The 24227-nt window shown below is 50.2% G+C and overlaps 1 protein-coding gene across 1 annotated transcript in view; it reads right to left on the bottom strand.

Moving 5' to 3' along the window:
- The window catches only part of ABTB2 (ankyrin repeat and BTB domain containing 2), a 209434-nt gene that overhangs the window by 39308 nt on the left and 145899 nt on the right, over positions 1–24227 (bottom strand). Inside the window, exons 2-3 of the mRNA XM_023185512.2 lie at positions 15598–15744; positions 8424–8637 (exon numbers count right to left, since the gene is read on the bottom strand). Coding sequence (XP_023041280.1) covers positions 8424–8637; positions 15598–15744 — 361 coding nt within the window. The remainder of the gene's footprint in view (positions 1–8423; positions 8638–15597; positions 15745–24227) is intronic.

Genomic DNA, 24227 nt, shown 5'->3' with positions numbered 1-24227 from the left:
GGGAGGGGAGGGGAGGGGAGAAAAGGAAAGGAAAACATATATAATAAAAAATGCTGGGCACTGTGGCTCACACCTATAGCACCAGCACTTTGGGAGGCTGACACCGGCAGATCCCTTGACTCCAGGAATTCAAGACCAGTCTGGGTGACATGGCAAAACCCTGTTTCTACAAAAAATAAAGAAATTAGCCAGGCATGGTGGAGTGGGCCTATAGTGCCAGCTACTCAGGAGGTGGAGGTGGGAGGATTGCCTGAGCCCAGGAGGTCGACATTGCAGTAATCTGTGATCACGCCACCGCACCCCAGCCTGGGTGACAGAGTGACACCCCATCTCAACAACCACCACCACTCAACTAATTTTTATGTTTTTAAAGTGTAGATTCATTTCTGTTATAAAATTCGTGCTCTGAAACAACAAAAGTCCTTTTGTGACTTTTGCTGCCCATGCTATTTACCTCTCCCAGTCTCCTGTGGCTGTCCTTTAAGACCCAGTTAAAAATCCCAGGTCTGCTCCGACACGTCCCCCACCTACTCCAGCCTTCTCAGAATCCTCTTAAATGTGCTGCTGCTGCTGCTTACTGTGTACCAGGCACTATGTTAAGTGCCTTACATACATTAATTCAATTGATCCCCACAACACCCCTATGAAGTTGGCACTATTAATCAATCCCCTATTAAGAAGAGACTGGGCTGGGCGCAGTGGCTCATGCCTGTAACCCCATCACTTTGGGAGGCCTGGGAAGGTGGATCACTTGAGGACAGGAGTTCGAGACCAGCCTGGCCAACATGGCAAAACCCTGTCTCTACTAAAATAACAAAAATTAGCCAGGCATAGTGGCACGTGCCTGTAATCCTGGCTACTTGGGAGGCTGAGGGAGGAGAATCGCTTGAACCTGGGAGGTGGAGGCTGCAGCGAGTCAAGATCGTACCACTGCGCTCCAGCCTGGGTGACTCCCAGGCTGTGTGATTCCCAGAGTGTGACTCCATCCGGCCCCTGCCCCCGCCCGCTCCCCTCTCCCAAGAAAAAAAAAAAAAAAGAGACTGAGATGCAGAGGTAAATGACATACCCGAGGCCGCCCAGCTTGTGAGTGGCAGGGCTGGGACTGGAATCCAGGCAGGCTTCAGAGCCTGAGGGCTGACCTCATGTACCATCATGCACCTGAGCTTCCTTCTGCACTGTCTGGTGGGTTTTGCTCATTTGTTTACTTCCATCTTGCTTTTGTCTCCCTCCTCATACTGGAGACTCTTTATCATTCTCCTAGAGTCCTTCTCCATGGATCCGCAGGAGTCCAGGGAGAAATAGGAGTCAGTAAGTCAAGCACTTAAGACAGTATCTGGGCTGACTCTCTTTTCAGACTCAGCCCACCTGCACCCGGGTGAAATAAACAGCCGTGTTGCTCACACAAAGCCTGTTTGGGGTCTCTTCACACGGACACGTGAGACATTTGGTGCTGAAGACCCGGGTCAGCGGGACTCCTTTGGGAGACCAGTCCCCTGTCCTCACCCTCACTCCATGAAGAGGTTCACTTACGACCTCGACCTCGGGTCCTCAGACCAACCAGCCCAAGGAACATCTCACCAATTTTGAATCAGATCTTCTCGGCTTAGCGGCTGAAGACTGACGCTGCCCGATCGCCTCAGAAACCCCCTGGACCATCACGGATGCGGAGCTTCAGGTAACTCTTACAGTGGAGGAAGACAGGAATGTCAGGCCCCTGAGCCCAAACTAAGCCATCATATCCCCGGTGACCTGCACGTATACATTCAGATGGCCTGACAACTGAAGATCCACAAAAGAAGTGAAAATAGGTTTAACTGATGACATTCCACCATTGTAATTTGTTTCTGCCCCACCCTAACTAATCAATGTACTTTGTAATCTCCCCCACCCTTAAGAAGGTTCTTTGTCATCCCCCCACCCTTGATAATGTACTTTGTGAGATCTACCCACTGCCCGCAAAACATTGCTCCTAACTCCACCGCCTATCCCCAAACCTATAAGAACTAATGATAATCCCACCACCCTTTGCTGACTCTCGAGTCTGCCTGCACCCAGGTGAAATAAACAGCCATGTTGCTCACAAAGACAAAAAAAAAAAGACAGTATCTGTGAATGTGTGCTCTATAATGCTTGCTATAACTAGCAGTAGTGGTAATGCTGGTAGTAGCAGTAATCTTAGTAATTATATTATTAGTCATAGTGGTAGTGGTTAATTAGTAGTAATATCATCAGTAGTAGTGTTAGTTAACTGTATTAGCAGCAGTATTACTGACCCAGATATCACTTGAGAATCACGTTTTAGGAATGTCATGCTACCTCAATAAAGAGATCCTGCTCTGAGTGTCAAACATGCCATCTAAATGTGTTTATAGCCATTATAATGAGGAGGAGACACCATTTAATAAGCACTTTTTATGTGCCTGGCATTGAGCTAAGTGCTTTACTGTATTATCTCATTTAGCCACAGGAGCCATATTACTATCTTCACCATTTTACTGATGAGGAAACTGAGGCCCAGGAAGATGAGTTGACATGGTTATTCTCCTAGAAGGTCGCCAAGATAATACTTCTGGGATGGCCCAAGAGGCTCATGGCACCCTCCGCCCCTTGGTCACCATCAGAAGCCCCAGGTGGCATGGTGGCATGCATCTATAGTCCCAGCTACTCAGGAGGCTGAGGTGGGAGGATCACTTGCACCCAGGAGTTCAAGGCTGCAATGAGCCATGACTGCACCACTATATTCCAGCCTGGGTGACAGAGTGAGCCAATCTTTTAAAGAAAAAAAAAAAACCCCAGGTGTGTGTTTCCAACAAAGTGGCTGGAACCCAGAGCTCTGGCACGTTTGCTGGCTCCAGCTCTTTGAAATTCTGTCTAGCCTGATATGGAACAGGGAAACCAAGAGCTGGGCCGGACACACATTTATCTTCTGCCAGGATCTCACCTGGACAAAAGCTTCAACCTCTGAGCGGGTCTTGGAAGCCCCAGCAAAAAGAGCTCTATGGAAGTTGGAGAGCAAGATGAGTGTCATATTAGCACCCTGGGCTCGTCTCTCCTGAACCTGTCTGGGGGTGCAGAACTACATAGCAGACTTCTCCGGGGCAGACCTTCATAGGAGCAGCAAGCATCTGGGCCCTCTGCTGCCCTTATTCTCAGAAGGGTTCAGGCCCCAAGAAGGGAAGTGTGGGAAGGAGGACAAATAAAACCCAGCCAGTCACAAACAGCTGGCCCACCGGGGGCAGGACCTTCTCAGCCACAAGCTCAGCCCTGTGTGTCTTGGCCCACAAGGTCCATCCACTTCTGTGCTCCGTCCTGCACCACGGTGCCCGTGTTCCCTTGCTCTGCTCCTCCCGGTCGCCCGTCTCTCCGGTACCTTGCTTCCTCTAGCCACTTGGACTCTGTATATGCTGCTACCCTGCCTGATAAAAACCATCGTGTTGATAATCATAAGAACAGCTACTGAGTGTGTCCTTGGCCCTGTTCTAAAAGTATGTAGTGGCCAGTGGCTCATGGCTATAATCCCAGTACTTTGGGAGGCCAAGGCGAAGTGTGTGATGGAGCACACCTGTGGTCCCAGCTACTTGGGAGGCTGAGGTGGGAGGATTGCTTGAACCTAGGATGTTAAGGAGGCAGTGAGCTGAGATTGTGCCACAGTACTCCAGGCTGGGAGACAGAGCGAGACCCTGTTTCCAAGAAAACCCCAAAAATATGTTAACTCATTGGGTCCTCATATCTTACAGATGATTAATAATGAGCCTTGAAGAGGTTAAATGACTGGTTGAAGGTTATAAAAAGTGGCAAGGTAGATCTCAAATGCACACCTTTGAATAGCAGGGCCCTCCTCAGATGGGGCTATTTTGGCTGGCTACAAAGTCACGATACCAGATGTTTCTAGGCCCAACCCCAAATCAGAACTCTGGGAAGGGTCCCACATGCCTCCTGTTTCCGTGTCCTGGATACCAGCAGGCTCCAAACCTTCCGAGTCTGCCTCCCTCCACAGAGGCGGAGACGTACTGTGCAGGGCTGGGGAGGAGGCGGCAAGGGGCCAGGACCTGAGGCTTAGCCAGCGGACCGCTCTGTGGACCAGCGGCCCTCTGCCATTCCCACTCTCTCTGCCTGGCCACTCCTCAAGGGTCTGGCTTCTTTGCTGCTGCTCACAGTAGATGCAGTCTGGAAGGATGCCTGGGGGACCTCAAGCCCTCCAGCAGCCCAGGTTCTGATGAGGAGAAATGGTCACCTCCTGTCGACCTCAGGCCCTCTGCACCTCTGACTGCATGTCTCCCTCTGTCTCCTCTGCTTGATGACGCTGCCTTCCAGCAATTTGCTGGCAGCTGGCGGCCCTCCTGCCTTCCTACGTGTCTGCGTAGTCTTTATCCCTACCGCCCCAGACCTCTCATTCCCCAGGAGGGTGATGGCCAAGGAGGTATATCCTCTGCCAAAGATTCTGTTCCAGCTAGCCCATCCCTCTGCCCCCAGGCACAACCAACAAGGGCCATGTCTAACCAGATGGTTGTCCATTCTCCTCCAGACCTCAGAGGAAGGAGGCTCCCGATCTCCCTGGGCAACCTGGATCCCTGACAGGAGGCTCTTTCACTTTCTGAGCTTGATCTTGGGTGATGACACACCCTGCAGGGCAGCAGCTGTGACTAATTCTGTGTTTTAGACTCTGCCTTGTGCCTGGCTGGTGCCTGGGATGCAAAGCTGCCAGCGAGAAAGGCACCCTGGGAGGGTGCAGGGAGGCTCCAGCTGCAGAGCTTTCCCAGGATAGTGAGGGGGTGGAGCTGGAATGGCCCCAGAGAAGGTGGCCCCAAAGGCCAGGGCCCACCCAGCATGCCTCAGAGCTGTAGGATCAGGTCTCGGCAGCCAGCTGGGAAGCCACAGCCTGGCACAGGGAAAGGCAACGGCCTTGAGGAGAGAGACCTCAGGTTTGAATCCTGGCCTCGCCACTTATCAGCCAGGTACCCCACACCCTCTTGTCCTCACTTGTAAAATGGAGGTAATCATAGCACCAAACTTGCTGATGTTCTTTGGGCGTAGAAGTAGGTAGAAATGGGCTTTAAAGGAAGGGTGTATGTTATCTCACTTTGTCCTATAGGATAGAATTACTTAGCCCCATTTTATAGGTAAGGAGCCTGAGGCATGGAAGGGCCCGTGTGGCTCTGAGCCCAGGCCTCTGCCCCAAAGCCTGTACTGTTTCTTGATGCACCAGGCTCACTGCAGCAGTGGAAGAAAGGAGGTTAGAGGCTTCTCATTCCCTGCAAAGCTGCCCGCTCGCCACTCTGATTTCCTGCTGCTTCTGCCCCCTTTCCTGTTGTCTCTCCTCCCAAACCAGAGCGGAGAGCTCTGAGGAGAAGGCCTCTTACGGAAAGACATGACGTCCCCACCGAACACTGCAGAAGCAGCAGGTGGCTTAGCAGGGAACACCACAGTGAGCTCCACACAAAAGAGATGAACACACATCCCCTCCCTTTGTCAGCATGGATGTGGTCAGACATAGCCTCTAATTGAAGGAGTCAGGGTACCTTTCTTTAAAGCAGAAATATGAGTACAGACTTGAGTGGTTCCATCAATGTTGTCATGCTGCCAAACCTACGTCACCAAACTGAGCTCCTTCTCCCATGTGTGTAAGGCAGTAGAGGAGGTCACTTAATCCCAAACAAACCCAGAGAGCCACCAGTCCCCAAACAGACAGCCTCTACAGCCAGACAACCACGGTCACACTGAAATCAGGGGCTCCGTCCAATTCTGGTTGGGTGAACTCAGTCCCCCAGGCTTCCAGGTGGGACAGAGGACTGGGCTTTAAGAGGATGAAGTGGAGCAAGAGACAGAGATAGACAGACAGCGCACATCCCCAAACTCACAAAAGCAAAGCTCTGTCACTCTGGCACCCTAGCAAACTCCAGCTACTATTTGCATCAGGAGAGGTTTTCCCCAGAGCTCTGGTGAGGGTACCAGGGTGCTGGGGCCTTGATGGGACATTGGCCCAGCCCAGCCTGCAGTAATGCTGTGAGCTCAGTGGTCCCAGGAAGGATCCCCACAGCCTCCAGGGCCTTCCCTGTCAGTGAGCCAGAGGGCAGCAGATCTGCTCAGCGACAGGAGTCAGGCCACCGGGGAGCTGTCGGGCTGTCGGCTCCCCCAGGTATTTTTAGGGTGTCCTCCTTTCCATGTCAAAACTTAAAAAATTTTGGTTTTTTTTTTTTTTCTAATGGGGGTTCCAATTCCCCATGTGTCTGATATTCATTTGAAATGATTCATGGAAAAATATCTTCGCTACCAATTTATTTGTGCTACAGAGAGTGTGGTTTTTAAATAAGTGGTTATCTAAACACATGCACGTATGTCTATTACCATGCAAGCTCAGCTGTTATAACCACATAGGGCCGTGCAACTCAGATCACGAAGAAACCCTGATTCTGTGTGTTAGAGTACTGGGGGCTGGGAACCCTCCTGGGGGAAAGCCACAGGACATGACAAAGATGCCCAAGGGAGCGGGAGAAAGTGCCAGCAGAGGAATGCCTACCCCTAGGCCTATAGCCACGACAGCCTGAGGGCCCAGCAGCCAGGGCAACAGGCCTGAAGAAGGCTCCTGTCCTCTTCTCCCAGTCACCTCTGCATGGGTGGCCCGGCCTCAGCCCAGCACCTTACCAAACAGCAAGCAAGCCTCCTGCCTCCTCCTTCCCAGATGTCTTCCTGCCCTTTTCCCTTCCCAGCTGACTCCTTCAACCACAACACTTTCCCACAAAGCAGGAACAGCTGGGGCTTAGGGCCTGTGCTTTGGCCCCAGCTCAAGCCAAAGTGTCTTTCAGGATGGCCAGGGCTCCACCTGCAGACTTCTTTCTGTGTCAGGCCCAGGGTGGCCCTCCTCAGACTTGCATTCGCCCTCCAGCTCCCAGAGAAATAAAACAATGATGACATAAGGATACTAGTACTGATAACAGCAATGGTACTATTTACTGGGACTCTACTACGTGTGTACTGGGCCACTGCTGTTTTACATTCCTCTTAGGGACAGGAGATACAGCGTAGTGGTTATGAGGAGCACAGCCTGTGTGGTGGGGCCAGTGAGTCCCTCCGTGCCTCCACTTACTCATGTGTAAATGGAGCTCTGAAGAGCACCTCTTTCTTGGTAGTGTGTGGATTAAGTGAACATCCGCCTGCAAAGTGCTCAGTCCAGTGCCTAGCTCATAGTAAACACTCAGTAAATCCACCTTAGTGCCTTTGTTTTCTGGGGCACTGAGGAAGCAGACCGGGCTGTGGAGCCAGCTGTGGATCATAGAGCTGATGAGACTCCACGCCCCCGAAAGACAGCGGGCAGCCGGGCAAGGGGACTGCAGAGCCTCCAGGACTTCCAATATTGAGGTCTCAGATTGTCTCCCTCCAGGTGGGGCACCAAGTCCCATGGGCTCTGCCTTTCCTGGGCCTGACTGTGTGGTGAAATGTGTGCAGATGGGCTTCCCAAGCCAAGGGCAAGCCTTTCCCACTTCCTGGACCCTCAAACACAACTCTGGAGCCCATGGACAGACCGTACCTTAAGTGGCCATGCAGTGGCCTCCATGTGAGGCTCATGCCAGCACATACAACGTTTGGGGCAAGTTATAAAAAAGCATATTTTCCAGGTAGAAAATTTCAAAAAGGCAGTCCTCGGAGAAAACCAATTAGAAAAGGTATCCTGTCCTCAGGCTGACATGGCCCCACGTGCATCCCCTACTCATGTCCCTCACTGGGTTCCGTTGTGCAGTACACAACCTGCACATCTGTTCTTTGCAGCCCTGCTCCCAGCTAGGAAAGTGTTGGGACCCTCTAGTGAAAGTACCTGACTAGGAGCCCACAGGCTTGGGTCCAGGGGCTATCCAACCACTAACCTGCTGGAGATCAGACAGCTGCCAGGGTCACGATGGTCTCTTCTGTTAAATGAATGGATGAGGGCAAAACACACCCAAGACCCCTCATAACAATGACGCCAACAATGATCATTTGATCACTTTTGAATGGGATAACCCCATGAAAAGAGGTGACAGCTACCAATGGCCAAGGGCCAGTTCCCACCCAGCCCCCATCCTACATGCTTTTTCTCAGAGCACTAACCTTTCTAGGTGGGTGTGACTATCTAATTTTATAACAAGGCAGCTGAATTTCGGAGAGCCCAGTGAGCTCATGCCAGACTGGGCACAGAGGCTGAAGCACAGGTTCCAAGCCTCAGTGGCCCCATGGTGCATCAGCTCAGGGGGAAAAAAAAATCCCACTGAACACCAGTGCACGCCTTCATTCATCGGAATTCCTGGGCCACCTCCTCACAGGCACAGCACAGCTCCAGGGCCCCTTTCTCGCCCTGTCGGTCAGTCGTCAGTCAGTGTCAGTCAGTCGGTCGGTCGATGCACGTTTGGGCGCACGTCCCACCAGGTGCTCAGCCCAAGGAAGATCCCTACCGTTCATTGTTCAGGGTCATTCTCGGGGGGTCCAGGTTGGGGTTCTCCATGGACTCCATCTGTGGACACCGCAGGAAGTAGTAGAGCGTGTGGAGGGCATCAGGGGACCAAGTGATGGGCTGTGGCGGCTGGCGGGCCTGGCGGGCGGGGCTGGCGCCCGGGCACAGGGGGTGGCGCCCCTGCATGTGGTGCATGGCACGGGAGACCAAGTCACCTGGTAGGGGGCAGGGAGGGCAGAGGGGAGGAAGAGAAAAAAGAAGACAAAGTCTGAGTTTACAGCCCGCATTCTTCCAAGGATGCTCCTGGCTGAAGTTTCCTTGCCTTAGTGCGTAATTACTGTTTGCCCTGCAGCCAACAGGTGGAGGTGGAAACTGTCACCCAGATGCACAATAGCAATTTCGTTTCCCTTTCATTTCACTCTTGTTGAATTAAATACTTGGCAGGGCCTGTCTCCTCCAGAACTTAGGGTAATGTGGTTTCTTTTTCGACATCTCCACTCTCTCCACCACCCCCATGGGCCTCTCCCCAGATCTTTGACCGAGGGAATCTCTCCGGGTCTCTTTTCCCAGCCTCAGCCAGCCAGGGCCAGGCTCTGTGGCAATTCTCCTGTGCACTGTCTCGTACAAAACCCAAAGTATTTCAGCAGAGAAGGTCCCTCTGTCCAATTACAACTACCATCATCACCTATTGAGGACTCATTATGTACAAAGTATGCAATTCCCCCAGAAATATGATTTAATTTGATCCTTACAGTGATAGCGGCTATTATTCCCATTTTACAGATGAAGAACTTGAGGCTTATGGCCGGGCACAGTGGCTCACGCCTGTAATCCCAGCACTTTGGGAGGCCAAGGTGGGCGGATCACTTGAGGTCAGGAGTTCGAGACCAGTCTGGCCAACATAGTGAAACCCTGTTTCTACTTAAAATACAAAAAATAGTTGGGCGTCGTGGCAGGCACCTGTAGCCCCAGCTACTCAGGAGGCTGAGGCAGGAGAATCGTTTTAACCCGGGAGGCGGAGGTGACAGTGAGCAGAGATCGTGCCACTGCAGTCCAGTCTGGGTGACAGAGTGAGACTTCATCTCAAAAAAAAAAAAAAAAAAAGGAACTTGAGGCTTATCTGATAAACATTTCCTGACCTCATGTATTCATTCTCCTGGCCACAGGGACACCTCAGAGCCCGCAGGTTGAGTTAACTAGCCATGGCTGTATGGCTAGAAAATGGTAGCGTCTAGACTTGAATTCAGGTCTGTTCGACTCCAAAGTCCATGGACTTCACTGTGAGCTGGGCTGCAGCCTGCCCTGCTGGAGTCCGTGCGATCCTTAGGTCCCCATATCCTGTAGTGTGTTTCTACCCAACTGAAGTATTTTCAATATCTCACCAGTCCCAGACAGGAAACGGCTCAACATTGTGTGAGGCCACAATGCTGAGAAAGGATGGGCTGAAGGAGCCCCGGCACCTGCAGGCACCTCCGCTCTAAGAAAAGCGGCTCCTTCGGGGTCAGCTTCAGCCTCACCCCTGGCGATTCCTTAGAGAGAGCCCCTCCACGGGTGGGCACGGCTAACCCTAAGGTGGAAGAAATGAACAGGTTTTAATTTGGCCAGTGAAGTGTCATGAAATGCATGGCGGAACCAGTTCATTCACGTATTCAATTAACCTTCATGCTGCTTCTGGGAATCTGCTGTTCTGTTCCGTTGTGTCCCAGGGCCCTGCACAGGGTCTGTTACATACTAGGTGCTCAGCAAATATTTGGAGAATGAAGAATTAACCTTATGCATTCATTTCTTTTTAAAATACAACTTCTACTGAGGCTTGATTTGAGCTCATTAGCTGCTAAATTCTCCCTTGACAGCCGCGGTGATGGTGTTTGGCTTCAAGGCAGGGACAAATGACACCCCTGGAGTTTGAGATCCCCACAAGGAAAGTCTTCCTTGTCGCCCTCCACCACCATCCCTGGTTCCTCACTCCTCCCTACTCTTGACTGCTCATCCCTACAGCTGGAGTTCAGCTGCCTGGGTGCTCCTGACAAACCCTAGGGCCAAGAGGGCTGAGGGCAGTGAGTTACTGACACCTGGTTTCCATCCCTGTGACCCTGATTTCATTGGTCTGCCGCTGGACCTGGGCATCTCTAGTTTGTAGACGTCCCCTCAGTGATTCTAATGTCCACTCAGGTTTGAAAATCACCAGGTGAACTGATAGCTTGATTCAAGTCAGACACAGTTGGCCTCAAATCAGGGCCTGTTACTGTTAATTCCAGCCCATATTCCCTTAGGCCTGAGAACTCAGGGAGGTTCCCCTGGAGGTCAGCTTCAGCCCCACCCCTGGTGATTCCTTACAGAGAAAGAGAAATACCTTACTTAGTTATCAGAACCTCAGTTTCCTCATCTGTAAAATGGAAACAATAGTATCTACCCTACCGATTTTGAGGGTTCAAAGAAACAATAAATGTAAAGCACTTAACATCATGCTTGGCACAGAGTAAGTACTTGGTAGGGCTGAACATAGCACTGTTACGATTAATATCTTATTATGATTATTCCTCTATCCCACAGGCCGCCTCTTGTGCACTCTTCCTTCCAGGACCACTGCCTGCCGTCAAACTCTGCCCCACATTTCCCAGGACAGGAGGAGTCTGTGCCCTGAAATGCCAGATCCCAACCCTGCCCTTGGGCTCCATGGGTGGTTGAAACTGGCATCACAACCACCAGCCAACCCACCTCACAGCAGCCAGTTGTACAGCTACGTTGACTGCTAATAAGTTGAAACCTGGCTCCCATTTCTCCAGGTCTAAATGTCATAACTTTTGGCAGAACCACAGGACCACAAGGAGGAGAAATCAAAGAGTCTGTGATAGCATCAAAGAGAAACCTTGTTGAAATATCATTTCAAAGGCTTGACAAGTTAGAAGTCATTATCTGTGATTATTTTTATTGTTGTTTTATTGTTATTGGTGGAGAACCCTTTGGCAGTGCACTTCCTGCTTCATGTAGACAAGAAAATCAAGAAAGAAATGCAATCTCCCATCCAAACAGAAGGAGATAACCCAAAAGTTCAGAAAAACCATGAAGGCAGCTGGAGATGGAGGTCACCGGCTTCTTCGATCCAAGCCCTGCTGTGGCCAGTTTCTCTCAGACCAGAAAGACAAATGGCTGCAGAGAACTCTGACCACGACGTCTAAAAACTTACATTGCGTGGCAACCCATTTATGGGCAAAGAAAGCGGCTTGCTTTGAACCTTCTCCTAGGGTGCCTTTTGCTTCCTGCCACTTTATATTTTCTAGGCTTCGTGATAGACATGAAAAGATAGACAAAATTTCCTTCAACTTTTTCAGCCACCCTGTAAGGGAGGGTCTTTCTACTCTACAGACAAGGAAGCAAGCTTGCAGGAGTTAAATGACCTGTCCCAGTGCCATAACTAGTAAGTCAGTCAGCCAGGACTTGAACTGGGGTCCGTGCTTCCCAAACGCATGCTCTTCACCATCGCATGGCTGCTACTAAAAGTGTGGTCTGTGAACCGGGACAGGTCCCCAAACTTACTGGTTTGCAGCAAGTTAATTTCAGAAGTGAAGAGTGAATTTTTAAAAACTTACATAGAAAATTGACAGTAATTTTATGTATAGCTAATAAAATAATAATTTTAAACATTGGGCTTGCATTTCACCTGTCTTATTTCCTTTTTGTAGACATTTATTTTGATTGTACATTATAAAGGTTGCATTCTGCAGCAGAGTGGGGGGAATAAAATCTCTGGTCCTTCACCATGGCTAGTTTGAGAAGGCCTGATCCAGGCTGGGCTGGTCTCTTGGTTTAAGCATGGTGAGGACTCAGAGCTTCTTCTGAAACTTCCTTGTATTTGAGGATCAGTTGATCCTACACTCAATGAAACCTTAGTCTGAAGCCCAGAAACACCCCCCAGGCAAGGAAAAACAAGTCCTCCCGCACTTGTTAACCATGAAAGACTTGATTAGAGGTGCTAGGTTTCACTCTGGTCCTTCCACCTCTCATTATGAGCCATCAAATAAAAACAGCAGGAGAGAGTCTGGAATTCAACACCATCTTCAAAATAAGGCCTAGAACATCTGGCTCCCTTCAAAAAGAAGTGTTTTGTTTTATTTTGTATTCTCTCCCTTTAAAATTTTTGTGGGTAGAGAGGGACAGAGCAAAAGCACAAGTCCCAAAACTCCCTGTGAAGCTGGATCTCATACAAGAGTGAAACTTCTCACCCTATCTGGCAGGCTGATGTTGGCGAGGCTCAGGGAGTTAATGCATGTAAACCCAGGGAACACTCTGAGGTCCAAGGGCTTCAGTGCCAAGTATCACTAGCCTCATTAAGTTCTTTAGTCTCAGGGAGAAAAACTGCAATATCGGCCTCCACCTCTGTCTCCTCCCTCCTCCACAGCAGGTTAGCAAAAGCCCTGGTTTCAGAGGGAGGAACAGGGCAACTTGGCACATGACACAGCCTGTTCTCTGGTCTGTGAAAAGATGCTGTGAGGTTTCTTCCCTTGGCCCTGAGGAGTGGCTGGGCCAGGATGTGGACCAATCCTAGGCGAGTTTTAGGAGAAAACATTTGGTGGGATAGACCTCATTCCTCCTAACACATGTACATGCATACTCAGGAACTGTTCTCTGTACCAGGTACTGTCCTAAGCAATGAGGATACAGCCGTGGACAAAGGAGATAAAGTTTCCAATCTCATGAAGCTGACTCTTCTAGTCAGAGGAGAGACATGATAAACTATTCGTAAGTAAATATATAGTACATGTCAAGTGGTGATCAGTGCCTTTAATAAAATCAAAACCACAAGAGGGAAGACAGTGGAATGAGAGTGTGATACTCATGGAAGGCCTGAATGAGAAGGTGCCATTTGGGCAGAGGCTTGGAAATGTGAAGGACCAATGTATTTGGGTATCAAGGGGAAAGTGTTGCAGGCAGAGGGAAAGCCAGTGTGAAGGCTCTGGAGTGGGAGGGTCCTTAGCCAGGAGGCCAGGCAGCTGGAGTGCAGTCCACAGAGAAGAGGATGAAGTGATGAAGTCAGATCATATATGGATCCTGGGCCAGAGTGAGGATTTTGGATTTTACCAAGTGAGCCGGGAAGCCATTGTCGGGGGATAGAGGGAATAGATATTGAACAGATGAGTGACACAACCCAATTTAAGCTTTAAATGGGCAGCTTGGGGCTGGGTGCGATGGCTCATGCCTATAATCCTAGCACTTTGGGAGGCCAAAGCGAGAGAATCACTTGAGGTGAGGAGTTCGAGACTAGCCTGGCCAACGTGGTGAAACCCTTTCTCTACTAAAAATACAAAAATTAGCTGGGCGTGGTGGTGCACACCTATAATCCCGGCTACTAGGGAGGTAGAGGCAGGAGAATCTCTTGAACCTGGAGGCGAAGGTTGCAGTGAGCCAAGATTGCACCACCACACTCCAGCCTGGGTGACAGAGCGAGACTCCATCTCAAAAACAAAACAAAACAAATGGTCAGCTTGGGCTTGGTTGGTAGCAGTGGAGTTGGTGAAAGGGGCAAACTAAAACTCAGGATCATTGTAAATGGTAGAGCCAACAGGTCTTGGCCCCTTGGCTGATGGTAATGGCAGAATGATGTTAAGCCCTTCCCTGGGGGAGGCCTCTGAATGCTCCTCCCTTAGGCTGGGCTGGGGTTGTAATGGGCATAGGGCCACCATGAGAAGAGGAAAAGGATCAGCCCCAATCTTGATCTCAGCTGCCCCAAGGAGCCGGTGGCTGGGCTGCTAGTCTTATCCAGGGGGCCAAGAGCCCTAGACACGTCGAGTCAAGCCCCCAGCTCTGATCCGTGTGACATGGAGAAAATCACTTTTCGTCTCTAAGCCTCAGTTCTCTCATCAGGACATACCTTGCTGAGTTGTTCTGAGGAACAAATGAGATAAAGTGAAGATGGTGCTTCACAATGGTGCCTTGCACACAGAAGGCGCTCACTTAATGTTCAAGTATAAAGTAAAACCAAGGTGCCCTCCAGTGGACTAGGGGCTGTGTCCCTTACTGTTTGCAAGGCATGAGAACTCACCAAAGCATGACTGTGCAAGGGCCCAAGACAGCCCATTGTCCAGGAGACACTTCTCAGGGATGGAGATGAAGCCATACACCAGAACCCACTTCCTGTGGGGTCCCTCAGGGGACCCAGACAACAACATCCTGGCCCTGCCTACTGTAATGTCACCAGGAGACACGGAGTCAGAAATCCTGCTTTCTCTCCCAGCCCTATTGCAGCTCTGCTCTGTGACCTTGAACCAAGCACCTTCATTTCCTGTCTGGGGAGGAGGCAGAATGCAGGGGAGGAGGCAGAATGCAGGGAAGGAGGAAGCCGCGTCCTGAAGAAACAGAGGTTTGCCGTTGCCGTTGATTGTGCAGGGGTCAGAAGACTCGAGGGAATCACAAATGGAGAAGGCCGGAGCAGAGGGAAACTCCAGGTGTGCCTATGCTGTGTGTCGTGACCCCTGCTGTGTCACTGCCCTCTGCTGGGTGATCTCAACAGCGCGAGGGGGAATGAAGGCGGCAGAGGATGCAGTCAGATTTCTCAAATCAAATGGGTAATGAGAGGGGGAGCTCAGGAGCAGGCACGGGATTTCACCTCTCCTAACACCCTGGAAGCAGCTGTCAACGGTAAAGAGCCACATCAAGTTCCAAGTGTGTGCCATAGAGCCCTGAGTCCTGGGAGACACCACCCGGCCACACCTGCCTTCAGCCAGAGGAGCTCTGCTGTTATCTTCCTTGTATTATATTGAGGCTTTGGGGGTGCTCTCTTTCGAGAAAGCACCAGCTGTGAATTCAGAGCCCGTGGGGCCAGGCAGGTGAAATTAATGAAACAGGCCCCCCTCCTCCACCCCGGATGAAACCCAGGTCTGTGGCAAAGTGGGGAACACATGCCAACCACTTTGCTGCTACTTAGCTCCTGTGGGTCACTACTATGCAGGAATGGGGTGCCATGTTGCTAGATCATTCGTTTTTTAAAGAGAAACCAGAAATCCAGATTTGTGTATTTGCAACCTCTGTCCTAGAAAGATCTAGCTTTCAGGGAAGGCAAGGCGCTTGGAGGAGGAGGAAGAGGCCAGAGCCTAGAGGGCAAGCTCTCCCTGCCTTCCCCCAATCCTGGGGCCTCGCTGTTGCTCTACCACCCAGCTAGACACTGAGGCGACACTTACTCAGCTCCGAGATGCTGCCCACGCAGGTGGCCAGGAGGGACTGCTCCAGGGTCCGGAGCTCCAGCTGGGCATAGGCGTCGGCTCGCTCGTCATGGCCCAGGGACCCGCCGTTGTAGGGGCTGAAGTACGCGGGGAGGGAGAGGACACCTATGGGGAAAGAAGGCAGACAGGTCACACTTAGGAAGGAGGGGAAGCTCAGTGGGCCCCAGCCTGCTGTGGGCGGGGCTCAGCCCTGCTCCCCTGCTCTTGATGGAGAGGTTCAGCAGGCAAAATCTCTCTGAACCTTGAAGACTTGGGAACGTTGACTGTGGACGGTGCTATAGGGCCAGAATGAGAAGTAGCTCATTCGTAGCTGTGGTTATAAGCACGTGGAGACCATCCTTTCTTGGAGGTACCTAGAAACTGGCCTGCTTGGGCTCCTGGATCACACAAGCGTTCATTCACTCACTCGCTGAATATTCACAGAGTGCCCGACTCAGCCCAGGTATTGTGCTACACTTAGGGTTCTGGGGTGACAAAGAGACCTGGCTTTGTTTTCATGCAGCTCAGGGATGGCCGAGTCAGATGTAAACGCCCATCCTGACTTCCTGAAGGGCAGTGCCGCCCTGAGTCCTCTCCTTTCCCCATGCTGGGAGCAACGATTTGAAAGGGATGCTGCCTTCTCCACTTCAAGAAGGGGATGTGTCCTAGCCACGGGCCAAGTCCAATTAATGTTTTTCATTAACACTTCAACAGCAGTAGAGCAGAACTGTCAGAATCAATCCCAGAGGGTGACAGCCTGTAAATTTCTCCAACTCACTATGCAGCTTCTTAGAAAGCACCAGAAAAGCGAAATCAGACTGGTTTAAAATTACATGTTGGCTCCTAAGAGCATGTGGCCACAGAGATTCTAGTTGCAGTCAGAACCTAGAGAGGGATTCCCAACTTTTGGTAACCACTGTTTCTTTGATGGACAGATTTTCTTTTTCCAACACTTACCCACAAACCCTTTTTCTTTTTTAAAGAAAAATATCCACAGGAATTTAATCACTTTTGGATAAAATCTCTGAAAATTCCTTGAGATAACAGGAGAGCACCGGGATGTGGCCAAGTCTGGGTTAGAAGTCCCAAAACACGTGTGATGTAACAAGGACAACAGCAGCAACAGGTACAGCAGACAGGGCTTTGGAGCAGAAGTTGGGGTTCGTAATTCTGGCTATCACTTAACCAGTGGTGTGATCTTGGTCAGGTTACTTAGACTCTTCATCAGTTCATCATCTGTTAACTAGAGATAACTAGAGTACCTAGCTCACAGGACTGCCATGAGGATTAACTGAGTAACTGGGGGTCAATGCTTGGACCCAATGCCTGGCTCAGTACGTGCTCTACCAAGTGCTGTTGCTATTATTTTTACTTTGTGCTGGGAACATAGGCTTTATTTACATTATCTCATTTCTTCTTTCAACAACCCTATAAGGGCCAGGTGTGGTGGCTCACGCATGTCATCCCAGCACTTTGGGAGGCTGAGGCAGGTGAATCACTTGAGGTCAGGGGTTTGAGACCAGCCTGGCCAACATGAAGAAACCCCGTCTCTACTAAAAATACAAAAATTAGCCAGGTGTGGTGGCAGGCACCTATAATCCCAGCTACTTGGGAGGCTGAGGCAGGAGCATCGCTTGAACCCGGAAGGCAGAGTTTGCAGTGATCCGAGATCATGCCATTGCACTCCAGCCTGGCAACAGAGTGAGACTGTGTCTCAAAACAAAAAACAAAAAACCCTATGAGATGGGTACTGCTGGCTTCCATTTGACATATTGGGCTATTGCCATTCAGACACTTTGAATAACTTGCTCAGGTAAGCGGTAGAGCTAGGATTCAAATCTGGGATGGACTGGCTCTACGGTGCATATACTTAACTCCCGTGTGAGCTCAGAGTCCAGTGAACACACCACTAAAGCTCACTGGTGGCTGTCCTTACGTATGGCTGGTGCATATGACAATATGGCTGTATTATTACTGCCCTTTTCACTCATGGACAGCCCCGTGCTGAACCCCGTGCGTTTCTCTTTCTTGAGCAAATGCACACAGCGGTCTGCCTCCAGCCCAGGGCCTCAGTGTGTTCTCTGACCGTTCTGCAGGTTCAGCTGATGGTCAGTCCTGCCCTCCTAGCTCAACCTTCCCCCGACCCAGCCTCCCCACTCTCCTCCTGGCTGATGTGGTGGAGGTTCCCTCTCCATCTCCCTTTGCCTCTCCTGGATGGCAGCGACCCCTCTCATCACATCCAGCGCTGACTTAGCAAAGCACTGCTTCAAAGCACTTCCTCCAAGCTTTGTTTCTGTGGGAGGAGGGGGAAGAGTTCATGATTGGGCTCTTCCCTGCAGCCCCCTGCCAGGGCCCCAGGCCCTAAAGCAGAAACTCTCCCTGACAGCTGAGTAACCAAACACACTGGGGAGAGCTGGCCATAAGCATTAAAACAAGTAAAACAAAAGGGAAAACCACCCCAGCTACAGGCCGAAACCCGCCCTGCCGAACAGCTGGGAGAGCCCAGTGCAGGCCTGACTCCTCCTCCTTTCTCCATTATTAATCTACAGAAACAACACTGGAGACATGTGGATCAAATTTACAGAGCTTAGGGTAAGGGAATAGGAAATTCAGCTGATTTGTCAAAGGATTCCCAGAGAGAAATATTATGTCAATGGAGCTAGTAACAGGAGCTGGCAGCTCCATTAATAGGAGTTCCCATTTTCCCAGTCATCACCCACCCAAAGAGGCCTTCACTTAATACCGTGGCAAAAGTAATTAGGAACCTATTATTAATAATAGTAATTGATAGCATCACAGCTTTTGCCTAGTACCTTTTGCTTTTAAATGCCTTTTTCATAGAGCAATTTGTTCTTCCAGCAAGGGAGGTAGGACAGTTATGATCGGTAACAACCACAGCTTCTTTTTTTTTTTTTTTTTTTTGAGACAGAGTCTCGCTCTGTCGCCCAGGCTGGAGTGCAGTGGCCAGATCTCAGCTCACTGCAAGCTCCGCCTCCCGGGTTTACGCCATTCTCCTGCCTCAGCCTCCCGAGTAGCTGGGACTACAGGTGCCCGCCAACTTGCCCAGCTAGTTTTTTGTATTTTTTAGTAGAGATGGGGTTTCGCCGTGTTAGCCAGGATGGTCTCGATCTCCTGACCTCGCGATCCACCTGTCTCGGCCTCCCAAAGTGCTGGGATTACAGGCTTGAGCCACCGCGCCCGGCCACAGCTGACTTCTATTGAGGGCTTACTATGTGCCAGGCACTTACATGCATTATCTCATTTAACACCCCAGAACCACAGGAGGTATGACTTCCACCCATCTTACAGCTGAGAAAACTGAGGCCTGAAAACGTTTAGTGGCTTGCCCAAGGTCACTGAGGGTCAGAAACGGAACAGGGACTAGAGTTTCAATCTCTTCATTCTCGAGCTGCTGAAATAAATGGCATTCTAGCTTTGCTCACCTTGTCCTTTCTCCAGCTAGGCAGTGCCCAGGATACTGGAGAGGAAAGGGGTTTTGTTTGGCCCTGAGGTTTAAGAGGAGGAAATTCAAAGACAGACCCAGAAATAGGACTTTCCCTTTCATGGGTCTCCAGACACCTCCTGCCAAGGGTCCCTAGAGGCCTCCCATGACACTCTACAGACAAAAAGCTGTCTGGCTCCCTCTGATCTCTGCAGAATGCAGTGCCACAGCTTGTCTTCCAAGTCCGCTCTGTAAGAAAGTCTTCTCTACATCAGTTCTAAATTCTCTCTCCCATATCAGATCAGCTCATTCCTCAGCAGTTCTCATCAGAGATGGAAAATATTTTCTTTACATTCTTTTAACACCTCGATGTCTTCCTTTCCCCACACAAATTCCCAGCTCTAGGATAACGGGCCCAGGGCAAGATCATTCTAGGGAAAAGGAGTTTTTTTTTTTTTTTTTTGAGAAAAGGACAGGGCATCTATTTTTTTCTATTTAGTAAAACCCTTAGAAAAAAAAATTCTTCCTTTCTGTCATGATGGAGAAGAAAGCATGCGGGAACATTTTCCTTTATTCGTTTATTAGAGGGAATAGGGACAATCGCTTTGGAAGCCTGTAAAAGCCATGGAGGGACCCGGAGGGACCCACATGCACCACCCTGTGCCCATGATCGTGAGTGAATCTCGGAGTGTGAAGCAGTGAGCATGACTGAGTGATCCTTTGCCTCCCTCTTCTAAAACAGCAGCATTTCTGCTCAGTGTTCCACTCCAACGTGCTGCGGACTGTACTGAAGCCTCAATGTTTCTCAATCTCTACACAGAACCCTAATCTTCCATCGCTCAACTTTTCTCTTTCTGGTTGCCCAACTCTTGAATCTCAGACTCATTATCTTGTTCCTCAAAGCCTCCACCTCCTCTTCCAACACTCTGAGTACAGCACCGTGGCCACCCGGTTTCCCAAGGAGAGACCTGTGAGTCACCCTAATCAGCTCTCTCCCTTCTCATCCACTTCTCATCAACCACAAGCCTTGCTGCTTTTACCACCAACATATCTCAAAAATCCTCCACTGCCACCACCCCAGTCAGGCCACCATCTTCCCCCGACCCAGCCCCTGCCTCCAGGCTTACCCCACCCCTTACTCTGGTCACCTTTCTCTGGCTCTGTACTCTTCAATGACTCCCTGTCAGTCTCACGAAGAAGTCCAAACTCTTTTGCATATCTAACTATCCTTTAGGAACAGTTAGCATCCTGGCTGGGCGAGGTGGCTCAGGCCTATAATCCCAGCACTTTGGGAGGCAGAGACATGTGAATGACTTGAGGCCAGGAGTTTGAGACCTGCCTGGCCATCAAGATGAAACACCATCTCTACTAAAAATACAAAAATTAGCCAGGCACGGTGGTGCACACCTGTAATCCCATCTACTCAGGAGGTTGAGGTGAAGGAGAATTGCTTGAACCTGGTGGAGGTTACAGTGATGAGAACGTGCCACTGCACTCCAGCCTGGGCAACAGAGTGAGCTTCTGTCTCCAAAAAAAAAACCTTTTTTTCTCCCCAAAGAAAGAGAATAGATAATGTCCTTCTCTGCTTTTTGAAATTTAGGGAGGAGAGTAATTCTGCCAGTAAACTGGAAAATTCCCCAGCACCTCCCAGGATATCAGCAGAGTTAGGAACCCTGTGCACACCTGATCCTCGCTTCTCTAAGCTACTTTTCACTCTGCTCTGCTGTAGCCCGGAGGGGGAGGGGGAGCGGTGGTGGTGGGGGTGGAGGGTGGGGGGAGGGGCGAGGATGGGGGTGAGGGGTAGGGATGGGGATGGGGTGGGGGTGGAGGGTGGTGGGGTTGGGACAAGGATGCGGGTGAGGGGTAGAGGTGGGTTTGAGGGGTGGAGGTGAGGGGTGGGGTGGGGGTGAGGGGTGGGGGGGCGAGGGATAGGGTCAACGGTAGGGCTATGGGTGGAACTCTGGAGGAGAGCAGCCTGCTTATTTTCTAAGTGATTCTTCACCAGGGCCCAGAGAAGTTGCCACTGAGTTAAAAGGGAAACCCAGTTCTCAGAAGACTGGGAAGCCGCCTTCTTGCCAGTTGCCAACCAGGAAGTGAGCTGAGTTTCAGCTTGCAGAGGCGCTGTCTCTTCCAAGCTGACAGAAGCTGGCGGACTGCACTTTGGGATGACAAGCCAGACTTCTAAAGGGTTTTTAGAAGCAGAGCTTAGGCCAAAGACCAAATTGATGGGGATTTCATTCCCTTCTCTGTAAACCATGGGGGTGGAATCTATGGCTTCTCAAGTCCTCCTAGTACTGGGATTCTAGACTCTGACCCCTATGTGTGCAGCAGCACTCAAGTGCACCCCTGAAATCCTTTTTATCCCTTCTCATTCCACCATTTAACTTGTGAATTGTCAACAGTGGGAACACAGAGACCTTGTTATTATTATTTCCTGAGGTTTAATTTCCTCCAGAGCTGTGACACCACCACTTTCCCCCATACACACACACAACTTTAAATGTAAAAAAAGATGTCCTTTCTGTGTAAAACAGGATAGGTTTATAGTTAAGTTTTTCTGACCATTCATCAAAAAGCCGCCAAGACTGTAACGTAACTGTCCTCCAAACTCAGCAACCATTACCAGCGCTCTCCCTAGACTTGTAAATGTTCTTTCTGGGGCAACGGGACAGTGAGTGTAGCACCATTTCTGCACCTGCCACCAATGGCCCCACTAGACCACCAGCTACCCGGCTCAGGAAAGCTCATGGCCAAGGCAGCCAAGGCCACTGCCTGTCCCCAGTTTCTTTGAAAGGAAAGCCAGAGGGCAGAGGATTACTTCTTTACTGCCCTTGCAAGGAAACTTGGCAGGGTGTCTTCTGCCAGCCTTAGGTGTGCGGGAAGTTTGGGTGGGGTGCAATCCATAAGCTTCTGAAAATAAAAATTATGCTGCCCCACTGAATGGTTTCCAAATAGCCCACATAAGCCAACCCTTTTTATTATTTTTTTATTTTTAAGTGTTTCCATTCTCTGATCTGGAATTTTATATATAGTACACTTAACGCCCAGTTGTTATATATTAGTCATGCCAGAACAAAGTGCAGAAAAGTTGAAGCATGAATAGTTTTCAGGGAGACCCAGATGGGGTGTAAGGACAGTCAATTCTTTCTTTTTGTTTTGAGACAGGGTTTTATTCTGTCACCCAAGCTGGAGTGCAGTGATGGGATTACAGCTCACTGCAGCCTCAACCTTCTGGGCTCAAGCAATCCTCCCATCTCTGCCTCCTGAGTAGCTGGGGTACAGGTGCACATTGCCATGTCCAGCTAATTTTTGTACTGTTTGGAGAGATGGAGTTTTGTCATCTTGTCCAGGCAGGTCTAGAACTCCTGGGATGAAGCGATCTGCCTGCCTCAGCTTCCCAAAATGCTGTGTGAGCCACCATCCCAGCCAGGACAGTCAATTCTTTAAAAAAGCCCCCCAGACCTTTCACTGAATAGTATTCCACATGACATTCTTTTTTTTTTTTTTTTTTTTTTTTTGAGACGGAGTGTCGCTCTGTCGCCTGGGCTGGAGTGCAGTGGCCGGATCTCAGCTCACTGCAAGCTCCGCCTCCCGGGTTTATGCCATTCTCCTGCCTCAGCCTCCGGAGTAGCTGGGACTACAGGCGCCCGCCACCTCACCCGGCTAGTTTTTTTGTATTTTTTAGTAGAGACGGGGTTTCACAGTGTTAGCCAGGATGGTCTCGATCTCCTGACCTCGTGATCCTCCCGTCTCAGCCTCCCAAAGTGCTGGGATTACAGGCTTGAGCCACTGCGCCCGGCTCCACATGACATTCTAAGTTCAGAGAGGCTGGGGGGATGGGTGTTGAGACAAGAGCAAGATGAAGGAAATAAGAGGAAAAACCTGAAGTGGAATGGAATATGCCCCAGGAGCTGTCAATCAGCCATGTAAAGTGATTCATCAGGAATAATCAGGCCAGGCACGGGGGCTCACACCTGTAATTCCAGCACTTTGGGAGGCCAAGGCAGGAGGATCACCTGAGATTAGGCGTTCAAGATCAGCCTGGCCAACATGGTGAAACCCTGTTTCTACTAAAAACACAAAAATTAGTCGGGATGGTGGTACGTGCCTGTAATCCCAGCTACTCATGAGGCTGAGGCAGGAGAATTGCTTGAACCTGGAAGGCAGAGGTTGCAGTGAGTCGAGATTGCACCACTGCACTCCAGCCTGGGCGACAGAGATTATGTGACAGAGTGAGACCCTGTCTCAAAAAAAAAAAAAAAAAAAAAAAAAAATCAAAAGGTCATCTAATACTTGGGCAAAACCCATCTCAAGACGTGACCATGATACTGTGAGGCCCAAAAGTTCAAATGCGGAGAAAATGCTGGGAGACAGGGAAAGATAAGGGGCAGTTTGAGCAGCAGGTTTTATTTATTTGTCGAGACAGGGTCTTACTCCGTCATTCAGGCTGGAGTGCAGTGGCGCAATCTCAGCGCACTGCAACCTCCTCCTCCCGGGTTGAAGGTGTTCTCCTGCCTGAGCCTCCCGAGTAGCTGGGATTACGGGCACCCGCCACCATGCTTGGCTAATTTTTGTATTTTTAGTAGAGACGGGTTTCACCATGTTGGCCAGGTTGGTCTCAGACTCCTGACCTCAAGTGATCCACCTGCCTCGACCTCCCAAAGTACTGGGATTACAGGCAAGAGCCACTGCACCCAGCCAGAGAAGCAGGTTTTAACCATGGCTAATAAATGGACATGGACTACCATGCACTGAATAGGTCCCTTCTGCTAGGGATTGGATGAACGAGCATTTGAAACCCCAAAAAGACCCTCGCAGTAGAGTACTATTACTAACTCCATTTGCCAGCGAGGGACACTGAAGTTTAGATGGGCTGAGTCACTTGACTGAGGTCCACAGCTAGAAAACGGCAGAGGTGGGATTCTGATACTGGAGTCCACACTGGCTCAGTCTGAAGGAGGAGAACACGAGGCTCTCCACGCCAACTCAGAGACAGCACACTTCCTTCAGCACTCACCACCCCATTAGCACTGTGCTTTCCTTCTTTTTCTAAGGTCAGAAAATTAAAAGCAAATAACAATTATGCTCCAGTTAACACTTCATTCTGGCTAAGTTATCAGAACACCACTGACAAAAGGTGGTCTTCTGGTGAAGTCAGGCCCGGGGC

Source organism: Piliocolobus tephrosceles, chromosome 13 (genome assembly GCF_002776525.5).
Source record: "Piliocolobus tephrosceles isolate RC106 chromosome 13, ASM277652v3, whole genome shotgun sequence".
In the NCBI taxonomy this organism is placed as follows: domain Eukaryota; kingdom Metazoa; phylum Chordata; class Mammalia; order Primates; family Cercopithecidae; genus Piliocolobus; species Piliocolobus tephrosceles.
The sequence above is the reverse complement of the archived record's forward strand: the minus strand, read 5'-3'. Positions and strand labels throughout refer to the sequence as shown.